Source organism: Sapajus apella, unplaced genomic scaffold (genome assembly GCF_009761245.1).
Source record: "Sapajus apella isolate SASKATOON/1434 unplaced genomic scaffold, GSC_monkey_1.0 scaffold1, whole genome shotgun sequence".
In the NCBI taxonomy this organism is placed as follows: domain Eukaryota; kingdom Metazoa; phylum Chordata; class Mammalia; order Primates; family Cebidae; genus Sapajus; species Sapajus apella.
Genome location: NW_022436941.1, coordinates 67,120,011 through 67,144,975, shown reverse-complemented (window position 1 = coordinate 67,144,975; position 24,965 = coordinate 67,120,011). Strand labels below are relative to the sequence as shown.

Below are 24,965 nucleotides of genomic sequence, written 5' to 3'. Positions count from 1 at the left end.
AGAGGCGGGGTTTCGCCATGTTGGCCAGCCTGGTCTCGAACTCCTGATCTCAGCTGATCTGCCTACCTCAGCCTCCCAGGGTGCTGGGATTACAGTTCTTAATAAAGTTTTATACTTTTCTTTTTAGAGGTCTTGAACACATTATATTAAATGTATTCCTAGGCATTTGGTCTTCTGATACTATTATAAATGGTAGCATTTAAGTTACAGTTTGTACAGTTTTTATCTTCATTCCTGATACATAGAAACTATATTAAACAAACTTCTAAAGAAAGCACATCAAACTGTTTCTTTTAATTAAAATGTAAATAATTCCTAAGTGTTGCTAAGTTTCTAAAAATTATTTGGGGAATGGTAATAGTAGGTGCCCCTGGAGATTGGTGATAGGAAAATTTCTAGAGGCAGGGTTTCACCATGTTGGCCAGGCTGGTCTTAAACTCCAAACTTCAGGTGATCTGCCTGCCTCGGCCTCCCAAAGTGCTAGGATTACAGGCTTGAGCCACTGCTCCCAGCCAGTAGTATTTTTATAGAATGAGAAAAACAGACTTTAAAGGATAGGCAGCTTATCCTGTGCTGCACATTTAAGTGGTTGAGCTCCCCATAGTATGCTTTTTTCACTTAATGTTATGTTAGTAAATGTTTATGTGCTTTGCTATAACTGCAGAACCAAAAACCAACTGTGTTTTTGGCACTGTGGTTAAAACAAAGAAAGGTTCTCATGGGGTTATATTTCAGAAGAGGAGACAGGACAGACAGTGAATAAGTAATATAATTTCATTCAGTGATAAGTGTAATGGAAAAATAATGAGATCAGGGGTAGACTGATTTGAAAATATTTTATATAAATGGTTCTCTGTAAAGGAAACATTTGTGCAAACTGTGAACAAAATAAGGAAGTGAGTCTATAAAAGATGGTGAAGAATGTTTAAGAGAACAGCAAGTGAGAAGGTTCTGGAATTAGGAATCAGTCTTTTAGAGTGACAGAAGAAAGAAACTGGGCTGTAGCAGCATAATAGGAATCGAAGTTAGGGGGTAAGGGAGGAGCCACAGTATGATGGAATATCTAGACAAATGGTCAGCAAACTATGACTCAGGGAGCCAAATTTAGCCCACCCATGACCTGCAAGGTAAGGATGATTTTTAATAAATTTAAGTGGTTGTAATTAAGAGGGGAAAAATATGACAACAAGGTCTTAATGTGGCCCATGAAGCTTAAAATATTTACTGTTGGCCTTTTGTTTTATTGTAGCAATCTGAATGAGGGGGTAGTGTGGTCTCTGTGTGTCAAACAGGCTGTAGTGGCTTTTGGCACAGTAGAAGTCAGGAACCAGTTACAGCCTATTTCAGTAACCCTGGTAAGAGATGAGAGATCATGTCTTGAATGAGAGAAGTGAGGCAGTGAGAAATGATTGGATTAAAGAGTAAATTTTTAAAGGTGGTGCCAATAAGAACTGCTCAACAATTGAATTGCGTATGCCAGAACACATGGACTATTCTTCATTTTTAGTTTCAAAAGGAATGGTTAACCATTATTTTGAAATCTGTAGGTATCTTAAAAAAAAAAAAAAAATTATACCCCTTGCCTAGCCTCCCACTGTTTAGGGGAATGCACTATTAAAAATTTGCACATGTCCTTTCCAACATTTTTCCATTACTTAGAAACACATAATGCTCTGCAACTTGCATTTCGACTTAATATATCATTCAAATTCTTTCTTTGTTGATACAGAAGTTTGACTCATTTTTTTTTAGTGGGTATATTAATAAACATATACCATAAGTTTATGGAGAAATGATTTTGGCAGTTTTCTATAGACAGAAAAAAGTTACAATGAGCATATGTTAAATTTTTAACTTTGTTTCTAGGTCTCATGCTGTTGCATGTGTCAATCAGTTTATCATTAGTAGGACTCAAGCTCTGATGTTGCACATTGATTCTTTTATTGAGGTAAGACTTGTCCTTGTCCCCTACCCCAGCTTTTTTTTGAGAAGGTTAAGTGATGCTAACTGCCTGCAGTTTTGCTTTAAAACAATAATCATTTATAATTGTAAACTCAACTTTTAATTAAATGATTTCTGATAGTATTAAAATTGGATAGAGATAGACTAATTATTGTTAGCTGAAAAAGCACTTCTTTTACTAAGTTTTATTTGTATCATTATACAAACACTGATTATGGTGGTGGGGGGAGGGTTTACTGTCTTGACTACTTTAAAAATTTGTCCTTCAATATAGTGTTCAAGTTGTATATGGAAACCAAATCCCTCAGCTAATGCAGTTTTTTTGAAATGTGAAAAGTCGGTGAGGTTAGAATCTGAAGGCACAGACTATAAGGACAGTATTTTCCACTGGTCTCCATTGTAAAATTAGAGGCATCAGGAAAAATTGACTTTAAAGGCATTTTGAACTTTCTGATAAAAGCAGAAAGAAAAGAGCATAATTTTCTGGCCAGGAACCATAAGCACCACAATTTCTTTTCAAAATCTCTGCTACTTGATAACAATTAGAAGGATTGTTAAAGTTCCTTAAGCACCTTCATTTTTATTTTCATCAAATGGAATTTTAAAACTCCTTTAGAGGTCAGACTGCTGATATTACTGTTGGGAAATTATAAGGAAGAATGTGGGATGGGGGTGCGCATTACTTTTTTTTCTCGTCATTTAAATTGACCAGGTTCTTTCTAAGCATCTATTACCAATAGACTAAGAGTAGTAGCCATAAAGATCCTTTAGCCAATTACAAGTTAAAACCAAAATGTTTCTTAAATGTTTTTACTGACTACTACCTACTATGAAACAGACACTGTGCTTGATACTAGGGATACCTGAATTTTATGCCTGCAAGGTGTTTTCTTTCAGTCTATCCTTGTCTAGTCTAGAGGTGGTATAATGTAGTGGATAATATTAGAGGTCTGCTGTAGACTATCGTGTTCAAATCCCAGCTTCTCAGTTTAGTAGCTTTGTAACCTTGGATACTTTATTTAACTGATGTTATCTTTATATCATCTGTCAAATGAGCCAACGATTGACCTACCTTGTTGGTTGTTATAAACCTAGTTGATAAAAGTAAATTGGAACAATGCCTGCCATAGAAAGTAAGCACTTCATGTTAGCTATTAAAAGTATTCATAGTAGTATTTATGTTGTAATTATCCTGGTGTTTCCTTTTAGGATTTTTCTTCCACAGTTTAATAAAGGGGATAGTGATAGACATACCAGCATCTTATAAGGGAATATAATTTAAAATAAATGAAATTGAATTCTCTCTGAAAATAAAAATTTCATAGGACTATACTCTGCAAGTGAGGCAGAAGCATTTTCCAACATTTTAAAAATGTTTTGCTTTATTATTAATATGTTAATATTACTTTATTACTTAGTAGTGCTACAGGATTTAGCCAGTTCTTCACCCTACAAAAACAGTAAACCTCTGGAGGAAGTGCCTCTAAAATATAGTAGGCCCTCAGTAGTAATTCGCCAAGTGAATTAAGTAAACTAGTTTTATTCACTTGCCATTGTTTTCATGGTATCATGCCTGCTAAGTCTAAATATTGATGAAAAGTTTATGGTTACCAGTACATGGCTATAACGTATAACCTTGGCAAAACTGGATATTCATTGAAAGTAGTAACAAAAGTGACAAATGCAAGGTGATGACATTGGATATCCCCACCCCCAACCCAGTTGCTGCTCTCTAGAGTAAATTCGTGAAATTTTTAAATAAAATTTTATGGAGGATGCACTATTAATGGCAATACCTGCTGGGAAAACAGTGCTCTTCTCTAAAATGCATGATTAAAACAGGAACTACATAGTTTCGAGAGTGTCAAATGTAGAAGCAGAAACTGGAGAAATGAAAAATTTTTAAATGCTGCATTAATATTTCACACAGTATCCCATTTGATCATTGGATTTCTCTTTCTTTCTGGTGGTTAGCAAGTTACTTCTATGAATTTGTTTCCTTATTTGTAAAATTGAATAACATCTTAGAGTTTTGAAGATTAAACAAAATAGTCTGTTGTCCATTCAGACATTGTTTTTACCTTGCAGAGGTACTTGTAGGGAACAGCATAATACTTATTACTAATTTTATTGACCAACATCAGTTTAGGGTTAAGTTGAAAAATCAGTATATATTAATATTTGTCGATTATTGAACCTATATCACCTTTTTATAGAACTTGAATCTATTGCCACCTCTCACCTTAAAAATCAGGCTTGTGGCCGGGCGCGGTGGCTCAAGCCTGTAATCCCAGCACTTTGGGAGGCCAAGGCGGGTGGATCACGAGGTCAACAGATCGAGACCATCCTGGTCAACATGGTGAAACCCCGTCTCTACTACAAATACAAAAAATTAGCTGGGCATGGTGGCGCGTGCCTGTAATCCCAGCTACTCAGGAGGCTGAGGCAGGAGAATTGCCTGAACCCAGGAGGCGGAGGTTGCGGTGAGCCGAGATCGCGCCATTGCACTCCAGCCTGGGTAACAAGAGCGAAACTCCGTCTCAAAAAAAAAAAAAAAGAAAAGGAAAAAAAAAAATCAGGCTTGTTAGGGAGTAGTCTTTTGTCCCTGCATCTGGGTGAGCTAACAGATGCTCCCGTGTCCTAATGACATGGTTTCTTAAAAACTAAAAATTTCCTCAAAACACAACTGATTGTACTCTCACAGAAAAGAGTAGCTTTTCATCTTTTATCAAAATCATAATCTTAGTTATTCCACATTTAGTTCTTATAATCTAATATTGTAGGCCAATTCAAGTCAGTTTTTGGTACCTTATCTTCATAGGGTTAATTTAAATGTCACCAACTTGCAGATTACTTATTATTGTGTGTAAACCTGTCTAAAACTAGAAAAAAATTATTTCTTATGCAACAGAATCTCTTTGCATTGGCTGGTGATGAAGAACCAGAGGTACGGAAAAATGTGTGCCGAGCGCTTGTGATGTTGCTCGAAGTTCGAATGGATCGCCTGCTGCCTCACATGCATAATATAGTTGAGGTAACACTGGCAATTTAAAGGCTCTTTCCTCATCTTTGCCCTAAAAGAAATACTAGATACAACATACTGGATAGGGAGGGGACTATAAAGTAATTATGATTGTCTTAAAATTATAAATTATCTTTATGGGGATTTTCATGTTTCTGGGTATATAGCTTTGGAAGTGTTTTAAGTAGTATGTTATCTAGAACCTCCTTTTCACTTCCAAAGTTCCATATGGTAGAGAGAAGGGAGGATCTTTTTTAAAGGTTGCAGTCTAAGATCTATTAAAAGCCTAGCATTCATGGTATGCAGCAACTCCTGCTAAAACTTTAGGAAACATGCGGATGCATAAGATAGGCCTGTTTTCTCTTTGAAATATCAGGCCAGACTGGTTGAAAGTTGAGCATTAACTAAAGTGAAGAAATTTTATCACTTGCTTGGCCACACTGGGGAGCCTAATTTGCAATGTTACAGTTCTTTCTTCCACACTGTTCAGTAGCAAAGGAGTAGGACATGACGTAGCATGTAATACAGGTTGGCCTGTGATACTTTTCTGTGGCCACACTTTGTTAGGGGACATGTTGCAGTATGGAAAAGGATATGTACAATCTATTAGTTGGTGGTTCTACTCTCAGGTACATTGTGAAATCACGTGAGTGAATTTGGCTTGATGTGTTCAGAGGACATGAGGAATCTATTTTGTTGAGAATTAAAAATTATATTCACATTAGGAAATGTCACGACTATTGCCCAAATTAAAAATGATTTTTATAATTTCAGCATGTATATCACTTTAAACGTGAAAATTCATATACTTTACAAGAGACAGCTTAAGTAGTTATTGTCTTCATTTTAAAAAATAATATAATGGAGTTCTTAATTGTCATTTTTATGTTTCTAAGAAGGTTTAATATTTGATTAAAATTCACATTTCAAAAATCTCAGTGGTATCATTAAAAAAAAAACTACACAGAAACAGATGATATATTCACTGAACACTTCTCATTGAGTAACATTTTAAATTTAACTTTATCTTACAGTCAGTCACTTAGGAAACTTTTTAAAAATTCAAAAGCCTAGGTTGAAAACCACAAGGTCAAAAACTTGCTTGATAATAGGACTGAGTTGATATTGTGTGATTTAAACTGACTAATATTAAGGATCCTGTGTTTCTAGTACATGCTGCAGAGGACTCAAGATCAAGATGAAAATGTGGCTTTAGAAGCCTGTGAATTTTGGCTAACTTTAGCTGAACAGCCAATATGCAAAGATGTACTCGTAAGGCATCTTCCTAAGTAAGTGTTCCCTCTTAAAAATGCTGCCTTGTTCTTTAATTTCTTAAGTGATCCTTCATTTTTGTATTCTTATAAAATTCATTCTTGCCATCAGGGAGTGAGATTCTAAAGAAGCCAGACTTCATTTTATTTTAGGTAGAGAGTTTTTTTTCAAAAAGCAATTGCCTATTTTAATTAAAAAAAATTATATAAGGATGGTTTGTTCTAAATTATAATTGATTTTGGATAATTTGTGGCACAGTATTTTGTGTTTTTTTGTTTTTTAACAATCCTTGGTATTTAACCATAGACCCTATTGTGAGGTGGTGTTTTGTTTTTTTTTTTTTTTCCGGAAAAGAATTTCCCACTAGTTGTCATGCAACAAAATTTAGTTAACTTAAGCCCATGTTTGTAAAGTAAAGTAATAAAAGCTCATGGGAGAAAACTAAATTGCAGAGAATTTTATATTTTCTGCGTTTTCACCACCCTGAGTCATCACTGTTAGTATTTTTTATGTCATCTTTTAATTTTTTTTTTTTTTTTTTTTTTTTTGTTAAAGTACCATATACTGAATAACATGTATTCAGGGTATTTGAGAAGAAATTTGGTTTAATAATACATAGTACATTAACATGACATCTCGCCTATAGCTAGTGCTTGAAATTTTAAATATACTATTTAATGGTTTGTTCTTTTCAGTTATTGTATACTGTGTACTTTCCTCCACGTCATTAGTCTTTAAAACTTCAGTGGAGATTTGCTGTTCCATCAGGGAATACATAACCATATTTACAACAATTATATATGTGTACACTATAGAAAGAGGGAGAGACTGTTCTCTGCCATTGAATATTTAGGTTGTTTTGGCTTTTATTTTTCTTCATAAATAATCCTGGAGTGAACATTTTTCTTTTTCGATAATAGGTTATTTCTTTTTGTTCAAATTCCTAGGAGTGATTTTTTTTTCCCCAGAGTCAAAGAATATGAGCATTTTAATGGTTCTTCATGATATTCCAAATGGTTCTCTAGGAAATTTGTAGGACTTTATATTCCACTATGTCTATTCTATCACAACTTTGCCAGCCATGAATTTTAGTATCTCAAATCTTAGCCATCCGGATAAGGGAAAAAAAAATATTTTAGTAACTCTTAATATTAAAGGGTTTTTTTTTTTTTTTTTTTTTTCCAGATGTTTATGGTACTTGAATGTTCGTGTTTTCATGTAGTCAACTGAGTTTTTTGTTTGTTTTTGTTTTTTTCCCCCCCATCAAAAAAGGCAACTATTCCAGTCAGTTTATTTTGAGGGTAATTTTAATCTTAATTAAATTAAAAATTTGAGCAACATTTGTCATATCTTGCTTAACCTTACCCTCCAAATACACTGACCAGATTTTTTTCTCTTTAGGATATCTATTGGTTATTCTTTCTTTTCTCTTTACTTTGTAATACCACTTTAATGATACATTTGGGTTTCTGTGGGGTCATAGAATTCTAAAAGCCATAGATACTAATTTTTATAAAAACTGTAGAGATTTTTTTTTTCTTCAAGAGCACAAATCCACTTTTATTTATTGATTTTTTATTAGTTTAAATCTTAGGGGTACACAATCATTCTGACTTTGTGTCCAGTGGCCTCAGCAGGAAGATTACTTTGAAATTTGGCATGAACCATGCCACTGTTTACGTGGGCCCACATTACTCTGGTTTTGTTTGGTTTGCCTCCAGTAGTCTCTGTATTGTTCTTTGTTTTATATACATAAGCACATCTCTTTCCCACAGAGAATTCTGTTTCATCTCATGCATAAACATCTTCAATTTTAAGAATAGCTATGTACTTCCTTTGGTTTTGGAGACCCTGCCTTTAGCCAGCAGAAATGGCCTTGAACCACAGCGTTCCAGACATATTTCCTTTTAGAAGTCCTATTCCCAGAAGGCTCCAGCTGTTTGCCCCCAAATTTCAGCAGCAGGTGCTTCATTTTAGAGATTTTATTAATGAACACCTATGGTATAACATTAGAGATAATACTGAAAATACAGAATTATACCTGGGTACTCTAACTCCATCACTGCACTAATATAATTCAAATATTCCTAAAATAAGCAGGAAATTAAAAGATTAGCAACACCCATTTTGCTGTGCTAATTAGTGCCAACATTAAACAACTCAAGCCAGTCATGACTGAGCTTGACTTACGTCTTCCCTACTACTGTTAGACGAAGTTTCACTGTATTGCCCAGGCTGGTCTTGATCCTCTGGCCTCAAGCAGTTCTCACTGCGTGGCCTTCAAAGCATCGAGATTATAGGCATGAGCCACTGCACCCAATGGGAGCCATTTTTATCTATAAAACACAGCTGTTTTTATTTTTTAGATAGTGTGTTAACAGGATAGCAGAATATCAACATCAATCTGATGCTGAGATTAAAAAGCACAACAAAATAACTTGTTTTTCCTACTTGTTAACCAGACTTGCTTAGTATAATATGAGCAAAAAGTGCTTCCATAGAAATTAAAATTGTATGTGTTACAAGATCGCTCATAAATACACACTCATTTAGAAAGCATCATTGTTGGCTGGCGCAGTGACTCGTGCCTGTAACCCCAGGACTTTAGGAGTCCAAAGCAGGCAGATTGCCTGAGCTCAGGAGTTCAAGACCATCCTGGGCAACCTGTGAAACCCCATGTCTACTAAAAATATAAAAATTAGCTGGGCGTGGTGGCACATGCCTATAATCCCAGCTACTTAGGTGGCTGAGGTAGGAGAGTGGCTTGAACCTGGGAGGTGGAGGCTGCTGAAGAGTGAGACCCTGTCTCAGAAAAAAAAAAAAAATGCACCAATGTAACAATTTTTTTTAACTAGTGCTATTTTTATTATTGAACATTAATGTATTTTGTGATCTGGTATAGTAGCTCTTGATTTCTCTTGTTTTTCCAAAAGTGTTTTGGCTTTCTCCACCTTTATTCTTGTACATTAATGTCTGATAAGGCTGTTGTGTGGATGATTCATGTAAAACAACCCAATGCCCAGCCCATATTTAAGTCTTCAGTAAATGTTTATTATTAACTTTATGTGATATTGCATTAAAAAACTCGTTTTTGGTTAGGCACAGTGGCTCACACCTGTAATCCCAGCACTTTGGGAGGCTGAGGTGGATGGATCACCTGAGGTCGGGAGTTCAAGATTAGCCAGGCCAACATAGTGAAACCCCATCTCTACTAAAAATACAAAACATTAGCTGGGCATGGTGGCGCATGCCTGTAGTCCCAGCTACTCAGGAGGCTGAGGCAGGAGAATAACTTGAACCCAGGTGGCAGAGATTGTGGTGAGCCACGATCGTGCCACTGCAGTCCAGCCTGGGTGACAGAGCAAAACTCTTGTCTCCAAACGAAAAGGAAAAAAAAAAAAACAACAACAACAACTCTTGTCTTTAATGGCTACATAGGGGCTTCAGGATAAATTTTCACAATAAAACCTGTTCAAAAATAATATATTGTCTAACATGATTAGACTTCGTCAGGCACAAGCCAGATTGCCACATGGTCACAGTTAATTTCCCTATCTTACTGTCTGACTTCCTTTTTTCTTATTTGCCCAGCTTTACCAGTCAGTCCTTTATTTCCTGCAAACCTTACTAGGCCTATCTGCCACCCCATGCCAAAGCCCTTGACCTGTTTGTGTTTAAAGTGATTCTTTTCTTTTGAGACGGAATCTGCTCTGTTGCCCAGGGAGTGCAGTGGTGAGATCTCAGCTCACCACAGTCTCTGCCTTCCGGGTTCAAGCGATTCTCCTGCCTCAGCCTCCCAAGTAGCTGGGACTGCAGGCATATGCCACTATGCCCAGCTAATTTTTGTTTTTAGTAGAGACAGGGTTTCATTATGTTGGCCAAGCTGGTCTTGAACTCCTTACCTTGTGATTAGGCACTGGGCCTAATCTGATTCTTTTTCTCTCTTTATCTGACAAACATCAGAGCCACAAATAAACTATACTAACCCAAAATGTCTATCTGACCTGCTCTAGACTAATTGAACTCTGAACTCTTCTTAAACCAAGCCACCAAAAATTTTCCTTTGGGGAAGGTTACACTCCCCTGGGGGAATGTTGGCTATAGCAATCTGTGGTCTTCAACCACAAGTGGACCCTTCATGATCTGCTAATTGACATTCCAGATCAGCTTTTATCTTTTATTCACCAGGAGCAACTGTTTCAAACCTTTATCACTCTTTTGATGTTCTCTTAATTCACTTTGAGCAGTTATAAAGAAAGCAGGTGACCCTTCATCTTGCCCCAAAACTTTCAGATAATCTTTTCTTTTCTTTTCTTTCTTTTTGAGAGACTGAGTTCTCACTCTGTCGCCAGGCAGGAGTGCAGTGGTGCAATCTTGGCTCACTGCACCCTCCACCTCCTGGGTTCAAGGGATTCTCCTGAATTAGCTGGAACTGTAGGCAGGCACCACCACACCCAGCCAAATTTTGTGTTTTTAGTAGAGACAGGGTTTCACCATGTTGTTCAGGACGGTATTCATCTCTTGACCTCGTGATGCGCCCACCTCTGCCTCCCAAAGTGCTAGGATTACAGGCATGAGCCATTGCGCGGGGCCCACAGATAATATTTTCATATGAGTTGTCCTCTCCTAACCAATTTTCTATTTAAAGTCTGTAGAGTATATATATATATATATATTTATCCCCAGAGACCTCACCGTACCAGATAAATATTTACTCTTAAATTCTCTCTGTTGCCTTATTTTCCATAACTTTTAAACAGTTTTTTCTGTATTCAAAAAACTAAAGCAAGTGGGACTTACTGTCTTCACTTCTGTAACCCACATCTTGTTAACTCTTCATTATATTATAGTCTGATGTCTGTTCTCACCATTTCCCTGAAATTGTTGACAAAGATCATCACTGATTAACTCTTGGTGATCCAGATACACCCGGTTCTCCTGCAGAATGCCTGTAGCTTTCAAATTATAGTTCTATGTAAGTCTTACCTAGTGAATTATGCTAGCTATAATGTTTAATTACTACTAATCATTCTGTTTTAGAATTTGGAAGGACTTTGAGCATAAAAGTTTGGCTGGCCAACACTTCTTAAACCTATCCAGGGGATTTTATATTTCACTGCTTCCTTTCCTCAACATTTCTTCAGTTAATGAGAGCAGACATACATCACTGAATAGGTTCAAAGACAATATTACCAGTGATTATCTCACTGGTTTTATTAGTACACATAAGGTTAAGTCTTACTAATTATTCTGTTGAGATCTTTAAGTCTTTGTTTCATTAATCTCTTTCTTCATAGGTTGATTCCTGTGTTAGTGAATGGCATGAAATACTCAGATATAGATATTATCCTACTTAAGGTAAGGAAGCTTTTTTTGATGAATAGCGAACATGATTTTTTATATTGACTTAGTACATCTTTGAATTTGGCCAATAAAACATTCATTGAGAATAGATCTCCTGTAAATGGACTTCCTATTACCCATAATAGGCTACAGAAGTATAAAGATAGAAGCAGTAAGCTTGAGTAATGATAAATTCTTGCTTTATTTGGCACTAGATGGTGACATTGGTAGGGTTATCATTAATTTCCCCTTAATTACCTGGAGTTACTTTTAAAATTTTCTTATATATGCTTCTCTAAATTTGATTCAGGCATACTTAGATTGTACCAGCCAATGAGGCCATCTAGTTGGCTGAAAGGGCCATATAACCCCAGCAGATGTGTTATGCCAGTATATTCACCCCTCTGCAAGTAATATGTTCTGTACCTGGGAGTGGTTTTTAATCACTCTGGAAGTATACTTAAAAATCCTGTGCATGACCACATCTCTGTATATCCTGTTTCTCTTACTCATGTATATATTATTAACATCTAATGAAAGCCACCCAAATTTTCCTTTTAAAAAACAAAAACAAAAACAGGGTGATGTTGAAGAAGATGAAACGATTCCTGATAGTGAACAGGATATACGGCCACGTTTTCACCGATCAAGGACAGTAGCTCAGCAGCATGATGAAGATGGAATTGAAGAGGAAGATGATGATGATGATGAAATTGATGATGATGACACAATTTCTGACTGGAATCTAAGTAAGTTAGAAAGGGAAAAGCACAGTTGCCTACTTTGGTAACTATTTTATTGGGATATAATTCATCTGCTTTACAATTTACCCATTAAACTATACAATTCATTGGTTTTTAATATATTCAGAGAGTTGTTTAATCATTACCACAACCAGTTGTAGAATATATTTTCATCACCTATACCTATTAGCAGTCACTCCCCATTGTTTACTAGCTCTGGGCAACTGCTAGTCTATTTTCTGTGTCTGGGTTTGCCTATTCTAGACATTTCATATAAATGGAGTCATACAATGCATTGTCCTTTGTGACCATCTTCTTTGACTTAACATAAAGTTTTCACGGTTCATATTGTAGCATGTATTAATACTTCATTCACTTGTATTGTTAAATAATATTTCATTGTAGTAATACATTTATACATTCATTGGTTAGTGGACATTTGTGTTTCTCTTTTTGTAGCTGTTGAGTAGTGTTGTTACAAATACTCACGTACAATTTTGAGTGTAGGTGTATGTTTTCTTTTTTCTTTTTTTTTTTTTTGAGACAGGTCTCTTACCCAGGCTAGCACAATTGTGCGGTGGCACAGTCATGGCCCACTGTAGCCTTGATCTCCCCAGGCTCTGGTGATCCTCCCACCTCAGCCTCCCAAGTAGCTGGGATTACAGGTGTGCACCAGTACACCTGGCTGATTTTTTGTTTTCTATTTATTTTATTATTTTTTTTTGTAGGGACAGTTACGACATGTTGCCCAGGCTGGTCTTGAACTGTTGGGCTCAAGCGATCCACCCACCTTGGCCGTGCTAAGATTATAAGCATGAGCCACCATGTCTGGCCCAACATGTTTCCAGTCCTCTTGGGTAAACATTGAGGAGAAGGATTGCTGGGGTCATACTGTATGTTTAACCTTTTGAGAAATGACCTTTTGAGAAATTACCAGGATGTTTTCCAAAGTGGCCGCACCATTCTGCTCTCCTAGTAGCATTGTCTGAAGGGTGCCAGTTTCTTCACATGCACACTTGCCTTATATCTCTTTATTATTATTAGTCATTCTAGTGGATGTGAAGTGATATTTTGAGGTTTTGGTTTGCATTTTCCTGGTGGGCCTGCTCTTATTTTCTCATCATTATATTCTTAAACTATCATTTCTCAAAAGGTTGTTTATGTTTTAATACTGTAAGAACATTGCCATAAGCTTTTTTGGTTTTTCTAACATGAGTATTTTTTGTGTAGTAATTTGCATTAGAATTGGCTATCATAGGTAATTCTAAAATAAGTTGCTTTGTTATATTCAAAACATGAAATATGCTTTTTAAAATATGTTAATTTCCAATCTTAGCTGCAGATCACATCGCCTGTGGAGCTAGCATTCCAGCCCACACTTCCTAATTTGGGATGAACCTAAACACCTGTGTTCTGATTTTGCTTGCTTGCTGATTTTTAAATCTCTACTGCTCTGGTTCAGGGTGTCTCAACCTTGAGACTGTTGGCATTTTTGGCCACATAATCCATTTTGTTTTCTACATACGAATGCCACGTCATGCACATAATTCTTTGTTGTGGGGGCTGTCCTGCACATGTAGGTTGTTGAGCAGCATCCCTGACCTCTGCCCAAAGATGCCAGCAGCACAAAACACAATTGGGACAACCAGCGAGGCCTTCAGGCATTGATAGATAATTCCCTGGGGGAACAAAATCACCCCAGTTTAGAGCCACTACTCTAGTTCAAAGTGTTTTTAATAACTGTGATTAAAGCTATTAAGGACAGACATTAACAGTCTGAGCTGTGTCATTCATTGGTTTATATAATGTAGTTCCTCTGTTGCCTCTTCAGTTTCCTATAACTGACATTCTATTTTAGAGTGCCTCATGTGCCAGGCACTAGGCCAAGGACTTTGTATGCATATCAACGTCTTATTTAATCAAAGGTAAGAATAAAGTCGTATTTATATTTAAGATTTCTAACAACCTTGAGTAAGCAAGAAAACTGCAGAAAGAGAACTTTACCCAAGGTTGGCATAGCTAGTACTGACAGCACATTTAGTATTGGAACCCAGGTCTCACTCGTTAAGACAACCCATGGTGTTCACTTCTGTTACAAATTACCTCCCACTGTATCCCTACTTTCAGATTGGGGAAGCGGGATGGCTTAAGGTCATTACACAGATAACTCTACAAAAGTGATATATGTGGATGGGTGAACACTTCGTCTTCACATCCCATTCTTTATATCCTTCCAAAAGCTTTTCTGTGCATGGTTGGATAAACATACATAGATCTTTTTTAGAGGAGAAGCCAATTTCTAAAAGTGAAATCAGATAATATGTACTCTTCTGCTTTCTTTCTGTATATCGTATGCCTCATTCTTCATCTGTACATACAGATTTAGATTTCCTTCTGTTGCATGTCAGTGTACTATTTAGTTGTGTGGTTCTACCATGTAATCATCTCTTATTAGGCCTCACCTCCCATGTTTGTTGCTTTGGGGATTAGGTTTCCAGTACATGAACTTTCAGGAACACATTCCTACCCATAACAGAAATGATATTTTGTTGTTCTTTTCATTTTTGCTGTTCTTGTCTGAATTATTATGTTAATAAAATCTGAGTTGATTTATAGTTCCATAGTTAATCTTTTTAGCATTTGTTACTCTTCATGTGCCGGTGACTTTTGTTGCAATTTTTGTGTCTAAATTCCAGCTAAGTAATTGTGTATTTAATTCTAGATGATCTATTGCTGTAAATGTTAAGTAGAATTAATAATGTTTGTTTTGCTGCATGATTGTAACATGATTGTATCATACTGAGTGGGCATCCTATTAGAAGCATTGAATTGAGTGGAACAGTATTTTAGTTTTTCTGTGTAGACAGAATTCTAGTATGACAGTCATGTACAGAATACAATGTCTTCACAATTAATTTGCCAAGTAAGTTCTTTGTCATAAAAAGTATTCATCTTAATAGAAAATGTTTTAATGTGACAGACTATCTCCTATTTAATTGAATAAGAAGTTAATGTAATGTTTTTGAATTAAATATTTCCTTAGGAAAATGTTCTGCTGCCGCCCTAGATGTTCTTGCAAATGTGTATCGTGATGAACTGCTGCCACATATTTTGCCCCTTTTGAAAGAATTACTTTTTCATCATGAGTGGGTTGTTAAAGAATCGGGCATCTTGGTTTTAGGAGCAATTGCTGAAGGTGAGCCTAAGTCCAGTTTGAATTATATAAGTTGGCTTCTTACTACTATTAGGTACTAATAAGGCTAGGCTACTTTAAGGAATTTCTATTTTGAACCAGTTAACTAGTATTAAACAGCCATGGGTTGGCTTCTAACCCCAGCCAGATATTTTGCAAAATGTTTTTGTTATAATAAAGGGAAAAGAGGACATACAGTAAAGGGAACAGAGGCCGGAGATGAATGGATCACCTGAGGTCAGGAGTTCAAGACCAGCCTGACCAACATGGTGAAACCACAGCTTTACTAAAAATACAAAAATTAGCTGGGCGTGGTAGCACACACCTGTAATCCCAGCTACTCAGGAGGCTGAGGCAAGAGAATCAGTTGAACCCAGGTGGCGGAGGTTGCAGTGAGCTAGATCGTGCCATTGCAATCCAGCCTGGGTGACTGAGCAAGACTCCGTCTCAATAAAAAAATTTTTTTAAAAGGGAACAGAATGGAAGGGTCTGATGTCTGAAGCATCCCCATTGCTTTAAAAAAAAAAAAAATTCTTGATTTCTTAGGTAGTTATAGGAAACACGATAAGGCAAGACTGTCATCATTCTCTCTCTATAAAGGTTATTACTGATTCTGTCCTGGCAGTAAACATCTATTAAAAGAAATTGAAACACTTCATAGACATTTCTGAAAGCCATAATTTGTACAGCAGAGGTAAAATTAGATCCTAACCCTACTATAAGATGCTTATTACATTGTGTTTATAGCAGTGGAAATATTCTGAATTTTTTCATAGATGCATGTTTTATTTTCATAATCAGCCAAAATAATGTTAACCAAAATTTAGCATTTTGAAAGATTTTTTTTTTTATTTCTAGGTTGCATGCAGGGCATGATTCCATACTTGCCTGAGCTTATTCCTCACCTCATTCAGTGCCTCTCTGATAAAAAGGCTCTTGTGCGTTCCATAACATGCTGGACTCTTAGCCGCTATGCACACTGGGTAGTCAGCCAGCCACCAGACACATATCTGAAGCCATTAATGACAGAATTGCTAAAGCGCATCCTGGATAGCAACAAGAGAGTACAAGAAGCTGCCTGCAGGTGGGACAGATTCATAACACAGTGTTCTTTGTGGAAGTGAAAAACTAATTTTCAACGTTGTGATAGAGTGTTGGTGTTAAACCTTTAATGAAGTATTTCATAATTGAAAATTTTCCAGTTGTATCAGAAAGCTCAGTTTTCTTCTTCTTGGAGTTTTTTGCAGGATCTATAGCTTTTGGGTTTGCATATTAGCATATTTTATAAATTTTGTTTGGCTGGAATAATTTTGTCATATGTGGCTTTTACCTGATGATTTTATAGATCTAAATGTGACACTATACATCAAACTTTGCTGTTTATTCCTTGGCTCATTTTTTTTAGTAGTTATTACAACAGAATTATTTTACACCCTAATTTCCTCAGACATCTGAAGTAGTGATGACAGGGCTCCTATCTTGAAGGAATAATTAAGTTTGAGCAAATTGACATCCTTAGACTACAGGTCAAGCACCCTAACTCCACAGAAAGTCCCACATGGACCTGCGGTCAGTCACTTCCAGTTACAGCTCTTGGGTGCTTAGTAGTTCTGCCCTAGCAGCCATTCTCTTGGTTGGTTTGGAAGCTGTCTCTTTAGATCAAAGCAGCAGTTGCTTTTATCACTATAAATCTTCCAGTTTCCTGGAGCAAACCTTTATGTTTTAAAAAAAATGCCTTCTGCTTATGTTTATAGCTCTTACTTTTTCGAGTAGATTTGCTTTTACCATTGACCTTGGGTAGAAGGAAGAAATAACTGTCGAACAAAGGAAAGTAAAATTTTATTTTTTTCGGATTGAGTCTCAATGTCATCCAGGCTGGAGTGCAGTAGTACGATCTTGGCTTACTGCAGCCTCCACCTCCCGGGTTCAAGTGATTCTCCTGCCTCTACCTCCTGAGTAGCTGGGAATACAGACGTGTGTGTCATCGTGCCCAGCAAATTTTTGTATTTTTAGTACAGATGAGGTTTCGCCATGTTGGCCAGGCTGGTCTCGAACTCCTGACCTTAAGTGATCCACCCACCTCAGCCTCCCAAAGTGCTGGGATTACAAGCATGAGCCACTGTGCCCAGCAGAGAAAGTAAATTTGAGTTTGACCTTGATCCATCTGAAGCAGTCATATTTGGAAGATATTCTTAGTAAAATGAGACAAAGTTGAATAGGGGGGCTATGGTCATTAATACAGCACTAAATATTTTTAGAAGAGGGAGGATATAGATTATGTTTGGGTTCCTGTAGTTTATTCATTCAGTACCTGGTTTTTTTAAGCTATTAATTGTTAAGCATATACTAAATGCTGAGTTTACAGTCCCTGCCATCTTGACTTACAGGCTAGTAGGAAATACAGAACAACTACATAATTATTATTTATGGTAAGTGCTACAGAAGAAAAGGGTAAATAATTCACAGTGCTCATTACCAGGGCTTACATTAACAGATGGCTTAGACCATTTTAGGAGATTTCTGATTGGGCAAAATAGAACATCAACATTTTAGAAATTAAAGAGATCTCTCTTGCAGTCAATAAGTATTTTTTTCTTTTATTAACAGTGCCTTTGCTACCCTAGAAGAAGAGGCTTGTACAGAACTTGTTCCTTACCTTGCTTATATACTTGATACCCTGGTCTTTGCATTTAGTAAATACCAACATAAGAACCTGCTCATTCTTTATGATGCCATAGGAACATTAGCAGATTCAGTAGGACATCATTTAAACAAACCGGTAAGTATCTGTTAAGAACCATTTTGGAAAATAATATGTAAGATAGCTACAATCAATAGGTTAGCATGTATTTGGAAATTAAAATGTTTTAGAAGGTGTGAATAGTCTCTGCTACTTTTAAGAGTATAGATCTTACAAAGGCAGCAAGTATATCCCCTTTCAAATGGTATTCTTTTAAGTATATACTTGGTGTGGAAACTACAGCAGCATTTCACATGAATGCTCTGATACTTTTTAGAATGACTAAAGCAAAGGGTTAAAAAGTTTTTATACTCTGGATGTCTACTTTGACTTAATTCCTAGTGTTTTTGTATCCACCATATCTAGACACCTTTGTTTTCTCAGCAGATATGGGGAGTACACTGTATAAAACAATTAGAAATTGGGGTAATAGGTTTTAAAATACTAAATAATAGTGCAAAAGTGCCTTGTTTCCAGTAGTGTTAAGAGGAGGATGGATTTGTCTAAGGATTTAAGTGGTATTGGAATTTTAATATAGCTCCACATACCCTGCTGAATAAGACTTACTCTATATAATTACTATATCAGAAGTCTTAAGAAATTGTTTTATTTTTAAGTTACACTTAAAATTTGGTATGGGACAGTTTATAGGTTTGCTTTGCTGTTGGTTGTTTGGTTTGGTTTTGTGGGGGCTTGTTTTCTGAATGTCTTTAGAATCTGTGCCCCTGTTTACATGATGTTTATTTACTTCATTTTATGGATCATTCTTTAGTTTGACACTTAAATGATTATAAGTCTGTTTTCCTACAAATGCATCTATATAAGTTTACCTGTTGATTTTAAAATGTACTATATAGTAATAGCCATATTACTTGTTAAAGCTCCATGACTAAAAAGAATTTTTTTATTTTATTTTATTTTTTTTGAGACAAAGTCTCACTCTGTCACCTAGGCTAGAGTGCAGTGGCATGATCACAGCTCATTGCAACCTCCACCTCCTGGGCTCAATCTACCACCATTCCTGGCCAGTTTTTTTTGTAGAGATAGGGTTTTGCGATGTTGCGCAAGCTGGCCTCAAACTCCTGGGGTCAAGTGATCTGCCTGCTTCAGCCTACCAAAGTGCTAGAATTACAGGTGTGAGCCACCATGCCCAGCCCCAGAACTAAAAATACTCTGTAACTAAAGAGAAAAGCTTAGATCTTCATTGATTGTGATTTCAGAAGTAATACATTTTGATTCGTTGTGTATTTATTGATAGACATTTTCTTTCAAAAAGGCTGAAAGATCACTGGATCACTAGTTCTAGATCTAAAACTAGAACATGGTCGTGTAAATATAAAGGTAGGTAAAAGAAAGGAAAGTTTTAAAAGGGACTATGTAGAGTGGAGAATGACTCTTAAAATGCCTTTTGTAATGATTTTACACAATTGCTCAAAATGGATTTTAATTTTCAAAGACTCAAAATGGTCTTGTTTACATATGATAGTAGAACTTCATATGTTTTTCATCATTGTAAATAGGAATACATTCAGATGCTAATGCCTCCACTGATCCAGAAATGGAACATGTTAAAGGATGAAGATAAAGATCTCTTCCCTTTACTTGAGGTATGCAGGACTAGTAATATTTAATCTGTTACCAAAACACATGTTCAAATCCAAAATGGGTATGTGTGATAAGAAAAGTGTTGATAAATTTATATTCTAAAGAGATGAAGGAAATTATACATGTTATTCTCTAATCTGTTCTACTTAATTGATAATAAATTACAGTTTTAAATTCTTTTATGTTATCTACTCTCTATACCAGGAGACATATACACTAGGGTATATATATATTTTTACTCATACGTATATGGGAAGTAGTATTGGGATTTGGTGCCAGTAAGGAGGTACTTTATTTACAATTTTCCAATTTGAAAATGATTCCATGTGTACTTAACGTTTCTTTAACACCCCTCCCATTGCAAAATTTTATAACATACTGTGAAATGTTGTCACTTAAACTTAGTTGAATTGACATTAATGGAGCCAATTCAGTCGTTTTCATTCTTGTTCCCCATTATTTCAAGAGTCACCAGCTTCTGCCATGGATTGTCCTTAGCCAGAGAAATTAAATTCTGTGACCATAAGCAACAACTATTTCTAGGCCCAACAAAATAAGAAGAATCATATGGTTCATTTTTTGTATACAGTTGTCCCTTAGTGTCTGCAGGGGACTGTTTCCAGGACTCCCTGTGAATACCAAAATGCAGCGATGCTAAAGTTCCTTATGTAAAATGGTATAGTATTTGCATATGACCTATGCACCTCCTCCCAGTATACTTTAAATCGTTTTTTAATTCTAAATACTTTTGATTCAGGATTGGTTGAATCCATAGATACAGAGAGCCAACTGTATATATATTGCTTTCCAGCAGGGTCTCAGAATATGCCCAATAAAGTCCATCCACAGCATTGACCATGATGGGAGCATGAAATGAGCCTCTTAAATTTGAGGAAAATATATGAACACATAATAATCAATCTGTCCTTGAAGGATAACGTTTCTTGTAAAAACTTTTCTTCTGAGTAAACCTGACCTGATTGTCTGGCAAACTAACAACAAAGAATGACTTCCAAAAAGAGGTTTGGAAAGAAAAAAAAAAATGCTACTGTAGAAACTAGTAGAGTAGGCTCCTAAATGACCAGGATCCTGTTAAGCACAGTTTCCAGCATTCATCATAATCTTCAGCATACCTAGAAAATTTAGCATGTGTACTTTATTCTTTCTAGTGCCTATCTTCAGTTGCCACAGCACTGCAGTCTGGCTTCCTTCCATACTGTGAACCTGTGTATCAGCGTTGTGTAAACCTAGTACAGAAGACTCTTGCACAAGCCATGGTAATTTTTTTAAAATGTCTTTCCCTTCTTGACGTTGTGGACATTTTTCTAAAGATAGGCATAATGTGTACAAACTTTTTCAGTAGTTGATTAAAAACAAACTCTCAAAAAATATTGCATCTAATTTCAGCTAAACAATGCTCACCCAGATCAATATGAAGCTCCAGATAAAGATTTTATGATAGTGGCTCTTGATTTACTGAGTGGCCTGGCTGAGGGACTTGGAGGCAACATTGAACAGCTGGTAGCCCGAAGTAACATCCTAACACTAATGTATCAGTGCATGCAGGTGAGACTTGGAAGATGAAAATGAATTGAAACCTGTTTCTCTGTGTCACATTGGGGTTAATTTCTTCTTATTTCTTGTAGGATAAAATGCCAGAAGTTCGACAGAGTTCTTTTGCCCTGTTAGGTGACCTCACAAAAGCTTGCTTTCCGCATGTTAAGCCTTGTATAGGTATGAATATTTTCTACTGCTATGAATGTGATTTTTTTAAAGTTATTTTTACATCAGCGTTGTTTTTTATTATTAAACTGAAATTGCATGGAATCCCAGCAGTTACAAATGTACACTTTATTGGTTAAAGTAAAGCTGTTCTGATTGAAACAGACAAGATAGAGGGAACCCCTGATATTTCCTGGAGCTTGCCATCATTTTAGCTTTTTAGGCACTTCTGTGACTAGAGGAAAGCTTAGTAATAATGCTTTAGAGTAAACGACATGACCATCATCAGGGAAGCATTGGTACCATAGGCTAGCTCATAGATCCTTTTTTGAGTAGCCTCCTTTTTGGTAGAGGTACACAGAAATAGTAATAATCAGGTTTTCTTCTATAATAAACCAGCATAGCCAGGCACGGTGGCTCACACCTGTAATTTCAGCACTTGGGAGGCCGAGGCAGGCAGACCACCTGAGTTCGGGAGCTCGAGACCAGCCTGACCAGCATGAAGAAACCCCATCTCTACTAAAAATACAAAGTTAGCTGGGCATGGTGGCTCATGCCTGGAATCCCAGCTACTTAGGAGGCTGAGGCAGGAAAATCATTTCAACCTGGGAGACAGAAGTTGTAGTGAACCGAGATCGTGCCATTGCACTCTAGTCTGGGCAACAAGAGCAAAACTTCATCTAAAAAATAAATAAACCAGCATGCTTTTTCAGATATTGCAGAAAACTTCTAACAAATGTCACTTTAAATAATGAGGCCAGGCATGGTTGCTCACAGCTATAATCCCAGCACTTTGGGAGGCCAAGGCAGGCAGATCACTTGAGATCAGGAGTTTGAGGTTCGAGACTAGCCAAGCCTAGCCAACATGGCAAAACCCCATTTCTACTAAAAATACAAAAATTAGCCAGGCATGGTGGTGGGCTCCTGTAGTCCCATTCACTCAGGAGGAGGCTAAGGCAGGAGAATTGCTTGAACACAAGAGGTGGAGGTTGCAGTGGGCTTAGCTCTCACCACTGCAGTCCAGCCAGGGCAACAGAGTGAGACTCCATCTCAAGAAAAAAAAGTAAATAATGAGTTGTTTCTGTTTCAAAAGCATAACATTTGTCTTGGCCTTTTGTGACAATGATAAGGAATTTCTTGAGTATTGTACCCTGAATTGTTCTGAAACTCATGGGTTATAAATGAGTTATGGGATTTTTTCCCCCTTTTCTTTATCAGCATGTTGGGTAACAATTATTTTAATGCTTGATTTAAACCTTAATTTAAAATATTAATTGAATGTTTTATCATCTGATGTAATCATTCTTTTGGATAACCATTTCTTAACTTTGAATAGTAACATTAATTATGATATATTAACAACCATCAAGTTGGCCAGGTATGGTGGCTCACACCTGTAATCCCAGCACTTTGGGAGGCCAAGGTGGACGGATCACCTGAGGTCAGGAGTGCGAGACCAGCCTGGCCAACATGGTGAAACCCTGTCTCTAATAAAAATACAAAAATTAGCCAGGCATGGTGACAAGGCACCTTTAATCACAGCTGCTTGGGAGGCTGAGGCAGGAGAATGGCTTGAACCCAGGAGACAGAGGTTGCAGTGAGCTGGGATCGCGTCATTGCAGCCTGGCGGCCAAGAGTGAGACTGAGTCTTTAAAAAAAAAAAAAAAAATCAAGTTTAAGCCTAGCAGTGTAATGAATTCTTTTGGGAAGCTTATCATTCTCATATTTAACATCTAATTTAGTTTTTTAGTTGAAACTTACATGAAAGGATTTAATTTTTTATTATAAAGTTTTTAAGACATAGAAAAGTAGAAAAAATGTAACAAGCCTCCTAGCATCAAGTTTCAACTGTCCAGTCATGGGTCAGACACAGATCTCAGATATTTTGGAGCAAATCTCAAACATAGCATTAGAAGTCTTAATATTTCAGTACATACTATCTCTTCTTACAGTTGTTTTTTGTTAAACCATGTTTTTTATTCTAAAGAGTTTCTCATACTGTGGATTTTACTGATTGCGTCTTTCTGATGTCTAACATGTTCCTCTGTCCTTTGTATTTACTGTAAATTGTTTTGATACAGAAACTGAGTTTTAATGAGATTTACGTTGTTTTGTTTTTAAGACATAGTGTCTAGTTGTCCCTCCCTTTTTTATTTTAAGTGTTATCAATCACGATAATTGTCGAGATTAGTGATTCTCAACCAGGGCAGTTTTGCCATTCAGGGAACATTTGCCAATGTCTGGAGACATTTTGTTTAACACTGGAGAGGTGCCATTGATGTCTAGTGGGTAGAGGCAAAGAATGTTGCTAAACATAATACAGGAGACAGCCTCCCTTCCCCCCAACAAAAAATGATCTGGCTCGAACTGTCAGTATTGCTGAGATGAAGAAACCCTGGCTTACTTCTTCTGATTTATTAGGAGTTAAAAAAAATTGCGATATTCTAGCCCGGCATGGTGGATCACGAGGTCAGGAGTTCAAGACCAGCCTGGCCAATATGGTGAACCCTCATCTCAACTAAAAAATGCAAAAATTAGCCAGGCATGGTGGCACACACCTGTAATCCCAGCTACTCGGGAGGCTGAGGTAGAGAATTGCTTGAACTGGGAGGCGAAGGTTGCAGTGAGCCAAGATCGCACTGCTGCACTCCAGCCTGGGTGACAGAGTGAGACTTAATAATGAGAATACCTATATAGAAAGACATTTCCTATATCAGTAAATTACTACCCTGAGGTAAAATCATATAGCAGAGGCAGGATAAATACTTGATTCTTTTTTTCATTTACCCATTTTCAAAATAATGAATTGATTCCTAGCATCCTCCAAAGATATCTTTTATGTTTCAGAGTTTAGCTTTCATTTGTTGTTTTTTTAGTGCCAGTATGACTTCATGATGTTCAAGCTATTGTACTACTTGCAGTGAGAACTTAAGTTGGCTCCTGGGTCTTTTCATTATGACAAAATAGTCCACTTATTTTGTACGTTTTCTGCCTTTGCCTGTAGTGTGGGAGTCCTCTTTTTTTAGTGGAAAATGATATTCAGAGACCACAGTTAGAGCACAAGAGTGAAAGTTGCTTTAAAAGCCAAAATCATTGATTTTTAAAAAAAATTTGTGTATGAAATACTGAGTTTGAAGAAAATTCCATTCTTTTATGTTTTCTCCTCTTAGGATTTGAATTTTCTTAGTCTGATGACAAGAGATTACTCTGACCAACTCTTTTTAGTGGTATGGAAAATACAACCGAACTTGTATTTCCTCTTCTACTTCATATTGGCCACATACTGCTTTCTTCAGGTTCTTAAGATAAATATTACCAACCCTTTTAAAAAATATTTTTAAATACAGTTGCCAAGGTTTTTTT

General features: G+C 36.6%; 1 protein-coding gene and 1 pseudogene across 5 annotated transcripts in view; one reads left to right on the top strand and one right to left on the bottom strand.

Annotated features, from left to right (window-relative positions):
• TNPO1 (transportin 1) overlaps positions 1–24,965 on the top strand; it is a 99,679-nt gene that overhangs the window by 56,873 nt on the left and 17,841 nt on the right. For all 5 annotated transcript variants that reach the window (XR_004269148.1, XM_032278728.1, XM_032278755.1 and 2 more), the window contains 12 exons: positions 1,867–1,948; positions 4,874–4,996; positions 6,155–6,273; positions 11,554–11,614; positions 12,180–12,348; positions 15,386–15,538; positions 16,394–16,619; positions 18,143–18,314; positions 19,796–19,882; positions 21,050–21,157; positions 21,288–21,446; positions 21,527–21,614. Coding sequence is in view for 4 of the 5 variants with exons in the window: in XM_032278728.1 (XP_032134619.1) it covers positions 1,867–1,948; positions 4,874–4,996; positions 6,155–6,273; positions 11,554–11,614; positions 12,180–12,348; positions 15,386–15,538; positions 16,394–16,619; positions 18,143–18,314; positions 19,796–19,882; positions 21,050–21,157; positions 21,288–21,446; positions 21,527–21,614 (1,547 nt within the window). In the remaining variant the exon portion in view is untranslated. The remainder of the gene's footprint in view (positions 1–1,866; positions 1,949–4,873; positions 4,997–6,154; positions 6,274–11,553; positions 11,615–12,179; positions 12,349–15,385; positions 15,539–16,393; positions 16,620–18,142; positions 18,315–19,795; positions 19,883–21,049; positions 21,158–21,287; positions 21,447–21,526; positions 21,615–24,965) is intronic.
• LOC116551990 lies at positions 7,796–8,155 on the bottom strand (annotated as a pseudogene).